Genomic DNA, 13,433 nt, shown 5'->3' with positions numbered 1-13,433 from the left:
GGTCCTAGTCTTGTATTATATTATGATAGATCACAGGGAGACATTTATTTCCTAAGTCCTTACACCGATTGTCTGGTTTAGTGTTTGGTCTGTGTGTTATTATGTTCTGCAGTCCGACTGTGAGAGCCTCCCAGTCCTGTTTCCCGCCTGGACTTCCCTCTCTCTGAGCCATTTCCTCCCCCTCTCTCAGGTCTTCCTGTTCCCAGTTATCCCAGGGACATCTAGAGAGAGAGGTGTGTGTTTGTGTGTGTGTGTGTGTGTGTGTGTGTGTGTGTGTGAGTGTGTGTGTGTGTGTGTGTGTGTGTGTGTGTGAGTGTGAGTGTGAGTGTGAGTGTGAGTGTGAGTGTGAGTGTGAGTGTGAGTGTGAGTGTGAGTGTGAGTGTGAGTGTCTGTGTCTGTGTCTGTGTCTGTGTCTGTGTCTGTGTCTGTGTCTGTGTCTGTGTCTGTGTCTGTGTCTGTGTCTGTGTGTGAGTGTGAGTCTGTGTCTGTGTCTGTGTCTGTGTCTGTGTCTGTGAGTCCGTGTCCGTGTGTGTGTGTGTGTGTGTGTGTGTGTGTGTGTAAAGGTCTGGGGAATGCTTGGTGCACAGTGAAACCAGCCGTTGTGATAGCACAGCTTATCCCTTGTATCAAGATCAGAGAGCAGGGTTGTTTTGACTGTAGGGTTCAGACATGTTTGTGCTGTTCTTCACTTCTTCTATGTTTTATAACAACACTCCACTTCTTGCCATAAAACTCAGATTTATAACTACTCTTTGCTGTTGTTTTTACATATGTTGTGGATGTCTTAACCCTTCTCTCATTTCTCAAATGCTATCCTTCAATGCAGCCCTCCCTATGCAGTCCATCCAGTGGTAGTATATCATCTCATGCTGTCTTGTTGTTGTTGTTTCAGGCCTCTGTCTTTGAAGAGTGTTGAGTGGCTCCCCCACCAGGCTGCGTGGAGTACTGCATCGTTGTGAATCCAGGCCAGTCAGCAGATTGCGTTGAATGGCCACAAACCCAAACTACTGCAGCACTTATGAATACAACTGTAAGGTGAGACATCAAGCCACAGACCTATAGTCATTTTCTCCTCAAACCATACTGTCCTCACACCAGTCACGTCACCAGGAGTTAGTTAATGGGTGGGAATACACATTTTAGACAAACAATATGACAATATCTATAACCAGTACTCAAGTTGTAAAAGAAAATCAGGGGGGATGGTGGATTTTATCATATGGGGCCAATTTTAGCATCCCCACAGCGTCAGTGACTTGGTAAAAATGTCATTGCATGTGTGCGTGCCCCCTCGCTCACAGTATTTTACTCAATATGCGCTAAATGAAATGTTGAAATAGCAGTAATACCACGTTCATTGATAAAATGACATAAGGGATGGAAAGGAGGGATGGCAGTTTTAGAAGGGGGATGATTTTGACCGTTTTTATTTCAGGGGGGATGCCATCCCCCCTCAACTCGAGTGCTGTCTATAACATGTTTCAAGTTTTATGTAGCAACGGTTCAGCACAGGCTTTCAGTGCCTCAGAGCTTAAACAACATAACTTGATTTTAGAGGAAAGCATAAATGTCCTTTGATATTTCATAATTTTAATTAATTAATTTTGCCATTTAGCAGACGCTTTTAATCCAAAGCGATTTACAATTACGAATTACAGGGACATTCCCCCTGGAGTAATTGAGGGCTAAGTGCCTTACTCAAGGGCACACTAGTAGTGGTGTGGTTTCAGGCAGGATTTGAACTCACAACCTTCCGATCACAAGTCCAACTCACTATCCACTAGACCACCACTACCCCACTACCCCAAATTTCATCAGGTATTGAGATGTTTAATCGGGGGCAGGCAGCCATGGTCTGGTGAAATGTGTGTGTAATGGAGAACAGTTTTTAGACTTCATCAATAATTTGTGACTTTAGAATCACAAGGTTCTATCTCCATTTTTGTCAGAATTTAGTTTTTTTACATAATCTGATCCATTAGGTGTTTATTAATGCCTGTGTGGTGTTATTCTTTTAAATGTTGAAATGTTTGAGTTAGTAATTAATAAAATACAAAGGTTCCATCTCACAAAACATAATGGAATGTAAAAACGTTGACGCTCAATATCTCTGAACTACCCTAAACGGAGATAGAACCGTATAATTCTAAGCTCACGAATTTGGTAGAACATAAAAGACGTTTGATTGCAGTGAATGGTCACAAGCCCAAACTACTGCAGCACTTACCACGACAACTGGGAGGCCTCTGACCCAGAGTCTTTTTCTCCTCAAACCGTACCGTCAACCAAACACTTCTCCCAAAGTGTTCACTCCCTCACATGGATTTAAAAACATGGGATTAGATGGGTGTAGGTTTGAAGGAGTTTTTTCAACCCTATCACACCAGTCCATTCTATTTCAAACCCTTCAGAGGGAGAGAGCGAGTACACACTGGAGGGGGGGGAGGGGTCAGGAATTGGGATGTCACGGGTCCACGCTGATGTGTGTGTTGTTCTCGGGCTCCTTCCCTCCGTGTGTAGGTGAGCGGGCGTCTGTCGAGCAGTGAAGGCAGCAGCCGGGGCACATGGGAGACACATGACATGGAGGTCAAAGGTCACCTGATCTCAGCTCCTGGTGAGAAACCACACATGTACCTCGTTCAACGATTGTGATTGGATGGCCGTGGATTTCATCTTATAGGATGATATCAGTGTGTCACATGCGCGTGCATGTGTTTCTGCCTCGGCTTGTCCCTATCAAACCCTATAGCCTAACCCAGCATTCCATTTAGAAAGAAAATGCTGTCCTCCGTTGGGTGTACAGTTGTCACCTGGTGTTATATGTATATGATGGAGACTGTGCAGCATGTCTTATCTTGCTGCGTGTATATGTGTATATGTGTGTGGGTGTGTGTGTGTGTGTGTGTGTGTGTGTGTTTGTGTGTGTGTGTGTGTGTGTGTGTGTGAGTGTGTGAAGGCCCTGGCAAAATTCTGCTCAATATCTGCAATAATTGGCAGCCGGCACATATGGAGGAGGAGGTGTTACCTGTACCCTTAGACTCACACTGAAACACATTGAGCAACCGAGTGTCCTATGCTGATGCAGCTACTAATGTTTGTGTTCAAGAATTTTATTGTAAAATGTGATCGCAAATAAAGATACTAAAATGTTTGTGTGTGTGCTCTTGTGTTTGTGTGTTTGTGTGTCTGTATCTATCTGTGTCTGTGTGTGTTCCTGTGTGTGTGTGTGTGCCTCCCCCTCCAGATCTGCAGGATGGTAAGCAGCGGGTGGAGCGCATGACGGAGCTGCAGGAGAGGAGGCGCAGCCTGCAGAGTCTGCTGAACACCCGTCTGGCCGAGCTCAGGCGTGTGTGTCTGCAGGAGGCGGTCAGTCACTGTCTCTCCTCACTACTACTGCTTCACCCCCCCCCCCTCACAGTCTGGCCCCCCTCACAGTCTGGCCCCCCTCACAGTCTGGCCCAAGCCCTAACAGAGAATGTGTGTGTGTGAGTGCGTGCATGTGTGCGTGTGCATGAGAGCCCATAGCCCTGACAGAGTGACACATGCATGCATGCGTGCGTGCGTGTAAGAGCCGTAAGCTCTGACAGAGTGATGCGTGCGTGCGTGCATGAGTCCATACGTGTGTGCATGAGTGTGTGTGTGTGTGTGTGTGTGTGTGTGTGTGTGTGTGTGAGTGCCCTTAGCCCTGAAAGAGTGACACTACTCTCCCGGTAGCAGCCCTGAGCCCACTGAGAGAGAGAGAGTAATACTCTGGCCTTGCCAAGACCTGCTGCCCCCTGGCTGCTCAGCACCAACCTGTGGCAGTGCAGACGTCTGACACAGCACTGTATGTTCCCTGTCGTAGCAGGCTGCGCCCACGCAGCGCACAGCCTGGGTGAACGCTTCACAGGCCTTAGGGCAGTGTCACCACACCGTTTTTTGGGAAATTGTGAAAGTGAAAGCATTGGGTGTTTGGATGAGAGGTAGTATCACGTCATGAATCGTGCGTTCACATGACAGACTGCACAGGCTAAAGGACTAAAGTAGTCTCAGATCCGTAGTCTCAGATCCTCCTCTGCCAACCAACTTGTCATCCCTTCTGCCCGCCTAACTACTATGGGGTCTAGAGCCTTCAGCCGCTCTGCTCCCCGCCTCTGGAACTCTCTGCCACCCAACTTACGCAATATTGACACTCCCACCACTTTCAAATCCTTTCTTAAAACACACCTTTTCACAATGGCTTACTTGGTTTGATCTCATGTATTTTGTTTGTTGTTATATCTGATTTTGCTGTTTTTATCTCATTTTGCTTTGTTGATTTTAATGTTTTGATATGTGGTTTTAAACTGTCTTGTAAGGTGTCCTTGAGAGCCTTGAAAGGCGCCCATGAATAAAATGTATTATTATTATTATTATTATTATTATTAATAAAGTGTTTTTGTATGGTGTTTCGATTCTCCTCCACACAGGAGCTGACAGGAGAGGTTCCCAATGACTTCCCTCTGGAGTCTGGGGAGAGACGCCCCTACGTGAGGAGAAGAGTTGGTTCGTCCCGACATGGTCCCAAGAATACTCTGAAAGGAGAGGTAAACACTGCAGACAATGTGGAGTGTGTGTGTGTGTGTGTGTGTGTGTGTCTGTGTGTGTGTGTGTGTGTGTGTGTCTGTGTGTGTGTGTGTGTGTCTCTGTGTGTGTGTGTGTGTGTGTGTGTGTGTGTGTCTGTGTGTGTCTATGTGTGTGTATTTGTGTGTGTGTGTGTGTCTGTCTATGTGTGTGTCTTTGTGTGTGTCTGTCTATGTATGTGTGTGTCTATGTGTGTGCCTGCGTCTCTTCTTCCTCCATGATGACGTTGTGTTGTTGTCTAGGATGAGGAGGTCTCTCAGCGTAAGCCTAAGAAGACCCTGTTCAGCAGCGCCCTGCGCAGGCACGTGGACTCAGAGCAGCACCCCCCGCACGGGAAGAGGACCGTCCACAGAGGCTGCCACACAGGTGACCCATCACTATCCTGTCAGATAGGGGCCTCATCTGCCTCTGTATAACTAGCTCTTATTCAGGTGTCACCATTTGTGACCCAGTCTGATCATTTTGGTCCGCATGTCGGCAACCATTCAAAATGTTTCTGACTTTTTCTTTTGAAACACGGAAGTACGTTTCAACGTTGTTGAGAATCAACAACACAAACTCGCTAGCCAAGCCAAAAATACTGCAACGCTATTGATTGGGTGAGTAATCCCCACTGCTACCTCGTTAACTATAACACTACTTTACATTGTTAGCAGGCTCACAGAACAAGCTGTGTTAGTCGACTAGCGAGTGTGTCATCGATTTTCAACAACACGGAAAATGTTTTCACATTTTTCGAAAAGAAAAAGTCTGATCATTACATCAGATCCCGACATGAGGACCAAATGATCGGACTGTGTCACATTTGACACTGATCTCATAGAACACTTGTTGTTATCGTTATGGAGACACACACACCGGGGAGACTAGTCTTTATGGTGTGTACTGTACTTATGCCAAGCGTCTATTAACCAGGAGCCAGGTAGCTCAGACGGTCGTTAAAAACAGCTCAGTCAGGTGATTATGACATCGGCCGACACCGTGGGAACTCACCGCGTGTGGCTCATGTGTGTGTGCGTGTGTGTGTTTAGTGCTGCGAAAGGGGTTGTGGAGTTCATTAGGAAGGCAGGTTCCTCTTCCCTCTGTGGAAAAGCGTCATCCTTGGAGAGAGGAGCGGGGCAGCGTGCAGGGCAGGGTATTGTGAGGGAGCGGAGGGGCGGAAGTCAGGAACAGAGGGGTCCCTTCCTATCATTATCCCTGGAGCTGAGGCAGCTCTCCCTCTCAGCAGAATCACCAGGGAAAGGAACACACACACACACACACACACACCTCGTTCTCACCAGAATCACCAGGGAAATTAACACACAGACACACAGTCACACTCACACACACACACACACACACACAGACACACACACACATACACACACACACACACTCACACACACACACACACACACACACACACAGACACACACACACACACAGACACACACACACAGACACACACACACAGTCACACACACACACACACACAGACACATAGACAAACAGTCACACTCACACACTCACACACACACACACACGTCTCTCCCCCCGCAGAATCACCTGTGTAGAGCAAACACTAGCATACCTCTTTGAATACAATGAGGGCCAAATCCTTGGGCTTGAAACATGAGATCCACACGAATGTCGGGTATATCTGCACAGCAGAGGTCAATACATGGTCTTTAAGAAAGCCTGAGTTATAATCTGTATCTTAAGCCAGTGTTCAGACCTAAGTGAATAAACCCTATCCATTGAAATAGTAGATGAGATCATCAATGTAACCTCTTGTTTGTGTGTGTTACTCCACAGACGACACAGTGAAGTCTGAGAGCAGCTCCATGTCTGACTCTACAGGCCATGACAATGGTAAGTCTGAGAGCAGCTCCATGTCTGACTCTACAGGCCATGACAATGGTAAGACAATGGCAAAGAAGAAGCTCATGCCAAGTACAACAAAGTGGAGTCAATGTTTACAGTCACTTATCACAATTATCTTCCCCATTGTCTCTTTTTTTACATACCCCCCACCCCCTCCCTTTCCTAATCTCTCATGGTCTCTTTCTCTCTCTCTCCCTCTCTTTCTTTCTCTCTCCCTCTCTCTCTCTTTCTCTCTCCCTCTCTTTCTCTCTCCCTCTCTTTCTCTCTCCCTCTCTTTCCTCTCCTCCTAGATGAGTCGTCGGGCGGGGCCCCTGACTGCCTGTCCCCTTCCCGCCCCCGGCTGGCCCCGGGGAGCCCAGACAGCAGGCTGTGTAGGAAACTCTCCCCGGTGGAGATCTACTATGAGATGAGGACGCGACGCAACTCCCTGGCCAGCTCTGCCAGGTAGTACTGTATCCGTACCTGTACCTTTACCGTTATCTGTACCCATAGCTGTAGCTGTACCTGTATCTAGAACACTCAGTTTGACCCTGTAGAGTGCTTAGGGTAAACCCTAACCCTAACCCTAACAGTCTCTAACATACACTATATGGACAAAACTATTGGGACACCCAAACATCACACCCATATGTGCTTGTTGAACTTCTCATTCCAAAACCATGGGTATTAATATGGAAGTGGTCCCCCCTTTGCTGCTATAACAGCCTCGACTCTTCTGGGAAGACTTCCTACTAGGTTTTAGAATATGGTTGCAGGGATTTGTTCCCATTCAGCCACATGAGCATTACTGAGGTCGGTCACTGATGTTGGGCGAGAAGGCCTGGCTCGCAGTCGGTGTTCCAATTCATCCCAAAGGTGTTCGATGAGGTTGAGGTCGGAGCTCTGTGTGCAGGCCGGTCAAGTTCAGACCAAGCCAGACCAAACTCTGCAAACCATGTCATTATGGACCTCACTTTGTGTATGGCGGCATTGTCACGCTGAAACAGGAAAGGGCCTTCCCCAAACGGTTGCCACAAAGTTGGAAGCATACAATTCTCTAGAATCGCATTGTATGCTGGAGCATTAAAAATGTCCCTTCACTGGAACTAAGGGGCCTTCCCCAAACCATGAAAACAGCCCCAGACGATAATTCTGTCCACATACTTTTGTCCATATAGTGTATTAGTACATCTCTACTGCTACAGTTCGGAGTATGGCCCATTACCACATTCATAAATACAAACGTGTATTCAGTAAAACAGTTATTTATTCAGTTTTGTCCCACTGACATACATTGTGAAGGATGAGCAGTAGGGTTAGTGTTAGTGTCAGACTAATTGCAATCAATCCCACAATGCCTGTATAAAAGTAATATACAGTATATAGGCAACGTGTGATCTCACTCACAATCATATTTATTATATGGCGTATTAATGTAGTGACTGTGTGTGTGTTTCCAGCCCAAGTCGCACTCTGCCCAGGAGTGTGTCCAACCTGGAGGGCAGGAGTGTGCCAGCCACGCCTCTCCTGTCTCGGAACGGACCAACCAGTGTCCATATCAGGTGAGATTTCAATACGTTAGCTTTACAGCGCGGACAGACATGCAGAAGTCTGGTTCTATCATATGTGACACGGTCTGGTGAAAGGGGTAACAAGTCGACAACAAGCCGATTTAATGTTCAGACTTTTATTTCGAAACATTTGAATACATTTCAGCGTTGTTGAAAATCAATGACACGCTCGCTAGTCAACTAACACTGCTTGTTTAGTGAGCCTGCTAACAATGTGTTATAGTTAACTAGGTAGCAGTGGGGATTACTCACCGAGTGTGTTGTGATTTTCAACAACGTCGAAATGTATTTCCGTGTTTCAATATAAAAGTCTGAACATTTTGATTGGTTGCCTTGACTCGTTACCCCTTTCACCAGACCGTGTCACATATGAACTCAAATGAAGAGACACTATTGTCCTGAGAAGAAAATATCTCACTATCATCTTATGGGTGCTAATACAGTAGTAACTTTTGCTTGAGCTAATCGTCTTCCATGTTCACACAACAGAAATATCCTGTCAGCGATCGTCAACATCGATAAGATCAGTGCACAGACAGGCATCTGGCTGTATGGATTAGCATGGGACATTAAACGGTTATCTGTGCTCTCTCCCTCCAGGTCAGAAGTCTCCAGCGGACCGGCTGCCAAGCAGCAGTGGTCAGACAATCCCGAGGTCCCCCAGGCGGCGCCTCTCCATCCTCAGGACGGGCCGCCCTCAGGGTCCTGCGAGCAGCAGGGCTACAGCGGCGCCTGCACCCGCCGCAGCAACAGCTCTGAGGCCCTGCTGGACCGCACCCTCTCCTCCGAGGACGGGGGTGGTGGTGGTGGTGGGGGTGGTGGTGGAGGTGGTGGAGGTGGAGGTCAGAGAGCCGGCATGCCCGCCAGGAGCGGACCTTACAAGAGCTCGGAGGCTCTGACGGACGGGCGTCTGAGGCAGGTCCAGTGGGGGAGTCCGGAGAGGGCGGGGCAGCTCAACGGGCACACGGAGCCGGGCAGAATGCATACAACCATGAGGGGGCGGGGAGGAGGTGGTGGGGGCGGAGGAGGAGGAGGGGGGGGGTACAACGAGATCCTGATGGACTACGTGTGGGGGAAGCAGCAGAAGATGCAGCAGGTCCAGCAGCAGCAGCAGCAGCATCAACACCAACAGCTCCAGAGACAACAGTCCCATGGCAGCGGGAAGGTCTCCAGGCCCTGGCCCGCCGAGGGCTGCCCTCTCCCGCCCCCTCCTCCACACTTCAACGGCTTCCCCCCCCAGCCCCAAGCCCTGCAGCTCCCCGGGGGTCCGCCGGCCTACAGCAGCCCCCTGATGCTACGGGGGAAGCCCGGCGAGCCCCGCAGGGTGAAAGTGACCCGGACCAAGTCCTGCGGGCCCTTCATCCCGCTCCAGCAGCACCAGCAGGAAGCCGTCATGCTCTCGGCCTACTCCGAGCCGCCTCCTCCTCCTCTTCCTCACAACAACAGCAACAACAACGCTCCTAACTCCACCAGCTCCTCCTCCAACGCACCCCACTACCCCCACCACCAGCACCAGCCTGAGCAGCCTGGGCCCGGGTCTGGGCCCCCCCAGAACCACCACCACCACCACAGACCCCCCCAGTACCCTGACGCCTCCACCCCAGACGACCCCACCCGGAGCCTGCACAAGGCCCTGGCTCTGGAGGGTCTGAGGGACTGGTACCTCCGCAACACCCTGGGCCACCCTACGGCCGCTCCCTCCTCCTCCTCTTCAGGGAAGGGTCTGGAGAACGGCGGGATTAACCGCAGACGCACCACGGCCTCGCTGCATGGCTCACACTCTCACCAGCTCCAACACCAGGCCCAGTCCTTCCAGGGAGGCGACGCCCACTACCCCTCTCAGCTGCCCCACTCCGCTACTTTCCATGGGCACCCACTCCACGGCAGGTGAGGGAGTGTACGTACTCTATGTGTGTATGTCCTGTATGTACTGTTATGTATGTATGTACTGTATGTATGTACGTACTGTATGTACTGTAATGTAATGCTCTGCTGCACGCCTCCTTTCAAACACCCGCTCCCGTGACCACATCACTCCTGTCCTCCACTCTCTCCACTGGCTCCCCATCAAAGAACGCATCCAATTCAAAATCCTCATCCTCACATACAAAGCACTCCATAGCCTGGCCCCCCCTTACCTGACTGACCTCCTTCTCCCCCACCGCCCTACCCGTACCCTCCGATCCTCATCCATTGTTCCCCTCACTGTCCCACCCTCAAAACTCAAAGGCTTCGGTCACCGTGCCTTTTCACGAGCTGCACCCCGCCTCTGGAACTCTCTCCCTCAACCACTCAGAGACTCACCCTCACTTCTCACTTTTAAATCCCACCTCAAAACCTACCTGTTCTCCCATGCCTACAGCCTCCCCTACCCCTAGCCATCTCCCCCCCCCCGGCGCCCCCGCCCCCCCCCCCCCCCCCCCTTGACACGCATACAACCTCCCCTACCCCTACCCATCTCCCCTAACCCTGCCACCCCCCTGATATGCATACAGCCTCCCCTACCCCTAACCACCTCCCCTGTCCCCACCACCCCCCTCCCTCCCCGTTCGCTGACTCTGTGTTCCATGTACTGTATGTGTGTATGTCCTGTATGTACTGTATGTATGTATGTATGTATGTATGTATGTACTGTATGTCCTGTATGTACTGTATGTATGTATGTGTGTATGTATGTGTGTATGTATGTACTGTATGTGTGTATGTCCTGTATGTGTGTATGTCCTGTATGTATGTACTGTATGTATGTATGTATGTATGCATTGTATGTACTGTATGTATGTATGTACTGTATGTATGCATGTATGTATGTATTTATATATGTGTGTATGTATGTATGTATGTATGTACTGTATGTTCTGTATGTACGTATGTATGTATGTATTGTATGTACTGTATGTATGTATGTATGTACTGTATGTATGTACTGTATGTACTGTATGTATGTATGTACTGTATGTACTGTATGTATGTATGTACTGTATGTACTGCATGTATGTATGTATTTATATATGTGTGTGTGTGTATGTATGTACGTATGTATGTATGTATGTATGTACTGTATGTATGTATGTACTGTATGTACTGTATGTATGTATGTATGTATTGTATGTACTGTATGTATGTACTGTATGTACTGCATGTATGTATGTATTTATATATGTGTGTGTGTGTATGTATGTACGTATGTATGTATGTATGTATGTATGTACTGTATGTATGTATTGTATGTACTGTATGTATGTACTGTATGTACTGTATATATGTATGTACTGTATGTATGTATGTATGTATATGTGTGTACTGTATGTACTGTATGTACTGTATGTATGTACTGTATGTATGTACTGTATGTACTGTATGTACTGTATGTATGTACTGTATGTATGTACTGTATGTATGTATGTACTGTATGTATGTACTGCATGTATGTATGTACTGTATGTATGTATGTACACTACCGTTCAAAAGTTTGGGGTCACCCAGACAATTTCATGTTTTCCATGAAAACTCACACTTTTATTTATCAAATGAGTTGCAAAATGAATAGAAAATATAGTCAAGACATTGACAAGGTTTGAAATAATAATTGTGTCCTTCAAACTTTGCTTTCGTCAAAGAATGCTCCCTTTGCAGCAAATTACAGCATTGCAGACCTTTGGCATTCTAGCTGTTAATTTGTTGAGGTAATCTGAAGAAATTTCACCCCACGCTTCCTGAAGCACCTCCCACAAGTTGGATTGGCTTGATGGGCACTTCTTGCGTACCATACGGTCAAGCTGCTCCCACAACAGCTCAATGGGGTTGAGATCTGGTGACTCCGCTGGCCACTCCATTACAGACAGAATACTAGCTGCCGGCTTCTTCCCTAAATAGTTCTTGCATAATTTGGAGGTGTGCTTTGGGTCATTGTCCTGTTGTAGGAGGAAATTGGCTCCAATCAAGCACTGTCCACAGGGTATGGCATGGCGTTGCAAAATGTAGTGATGGCCTTCCTTATTCAAAATCCCTTTTACCTTGTACAAATCTCCCACGTTACCAGCACCAAAGCAGCCCCAGACCATCACGTTACCTCCACCATGCTTGACAGATGGCGTCAGGCACTCTTCCAGCATCTTTTCACTTGTTTTGCGTCTCACAAATGTTCTTCTGTGTGATCCAAACACCTCAAACTTCGATTTGTCTGTCCATAACACTTTTTTCCAATCTTCCTCTGTCCAATGTCTGTGTTCTTTTGCCCATATTCATCTTTTTCTTTTATTGGCCAGTCTCAGATGAGCTTTTTCTTTGCCACTCTGCCTAGAAGGCCAGCATCCCGGAGTCGCCTCTTCATGGTAGACGTTGACACTGGCGTTTTGCGGGTACCATTTAATGAAGCTGCCAGTTCAGGACCTGTGAGACGTCTATTTCTCAAACTAGAGACTCTAATGTACATGTCTTCTTGCTCAGTTGTGCACCGGGGCCTCCCACTTCTCTTTCTACTCTGGTTAGAGACTGTTTGTGCTGTTCTTTGAAGGGAGTAGTACACACCGTTGTAGGAAATGTTCAGTTTCTTGGCAATTTCTCACATGGAATAGCCTTAATTTCTAAGAACAAGAATAGACTGTCGAGTTTCATATGAAAGTTCTCTTTTTCTGGCCATTTTGAGAGTATAATCGAACCCACAAATGTGATGCTCCAGATACTCAACTAGCTCAAAGGAAGGCCATTTGTATAGCTTCTCTAACCAGCAAAACCATTTTCAGCTGTGCTAACGTAATTGCACAAGGGTTTTCAAGGGTTTTCTAATCATCCATTAGCTTTTTAACGCGATTAGCAAACACAATGTACCATTAGAACACTGGAGTGACGGTTGCTAGAAATGGGCCTCTATACACCTATGTAGATATTCCATTAAAAAACAGATGTTTGCAGCTAGAATAGTCATTTTCCACATTAACAATGTATAGAGTGTATTGTATTGTACTGTATGTATGTATATATGTAGGTACTGTATGTATGTATGTGTTACGGTACATGTGGGAAAACGGTTTATGTCGGCATTTCCAAGTTCCAAGTTTCCAAGTTTCAAGTTCTTTGAAGCTCATTCCAGGCCAAAGGATGATGGAGGATGGCCAACATATGATTTTGTATGCCTATACTGTATGTCTCCATCCATTCTCTTATCTTTCTCTCTCTTCCTCTCTCCTTCCCAGGTCAGTGGAGTTGTCTTTGTACCCAGAGTCGTTCCCCTCACAGATGCAGGATCTGACCCTGAAAGAGCCCTTGAACGACCAGCCCACCCCGGGCACCCTGGTCTGACTAGCAGTCAGACAGACACCAACATGATACTACTGGCTTGTAAACACACAATCATGTAGACCTACTTACCAAGCAACAACAAATGACTATAAGCAGGACATTTCTACAATATTT

General features: G+C 47.5%; 1 protein-coding gene across 1 annotated transcript in view; it reads left to right on the top strand.

Moving 5' to 3' along the window:
• The window catches only part of ccdc120a (coiled-coil domain containing 120a), a gene marked incomplete at both ends in the record, with an annotated part of 34,655 nt that extends 21,336 nt beyond the window's left edge, over nucleotides 1-13,319 (top strand). The window contains 9 exons of the mRNA XM_080534397.1: nucleotides 2,521-2,614; nucleotides 3,245-3,366; nucleotides 4,449-4,565; nucleotides 4,845-4,968; nucleotides 6,400-6,456; nucleotides 6,759-6,912; nucleotides 7,908-8,009; nucleotides 8,619-9,905; nucleotides 13,214-13,319. Coding sequence (XP_080390523.1) covers nucleotides 2,521-2,614; nucleotides 3,245-3,366; nucleotides 4,449-4,565; nucleotides 4,845-4,968; nucleotides 6,400-6,456; nucleotides 6,759-6,912; nucleotides 7,908-8,009; nucleotides 8,619-9,905; nucleotides 13,214-13,319 — 2,163 coding nt within the window. The remainder of the gene's footprint in view (nucleotides 1-2,520; nucleotides 2,615-3,244; nucleotides 3,367-4,448; nucleotides 4,566-4,844; nucleotides 4,969-6,399; nucleotides 6,457-6,758; nucleotides 6,913-7,907; nucleotides 8,010-8,618; nucleotides 9,906-13,213) is intronic.
• Nucleotides 13,320-13,433: the final 114 nt, after the last annotated feature.

Source organism: Nansenia antarctica (assembly GCF_963989245.1).
Source record: "Nansenia antarctica genome assembly, chromosome: 6".
Lineage (NCBI taxonomy): Eukaryota > Metazoa > Chordata > Actinopteri > Argentiniformes > Microstomatidae > Nansenia > Nansenia antarctica.
The sequence above is the reverse complement of the archived record's forward strand: the minus strand, read 5'-3'. Positions and strand labels throughout refer to the sequence as shown.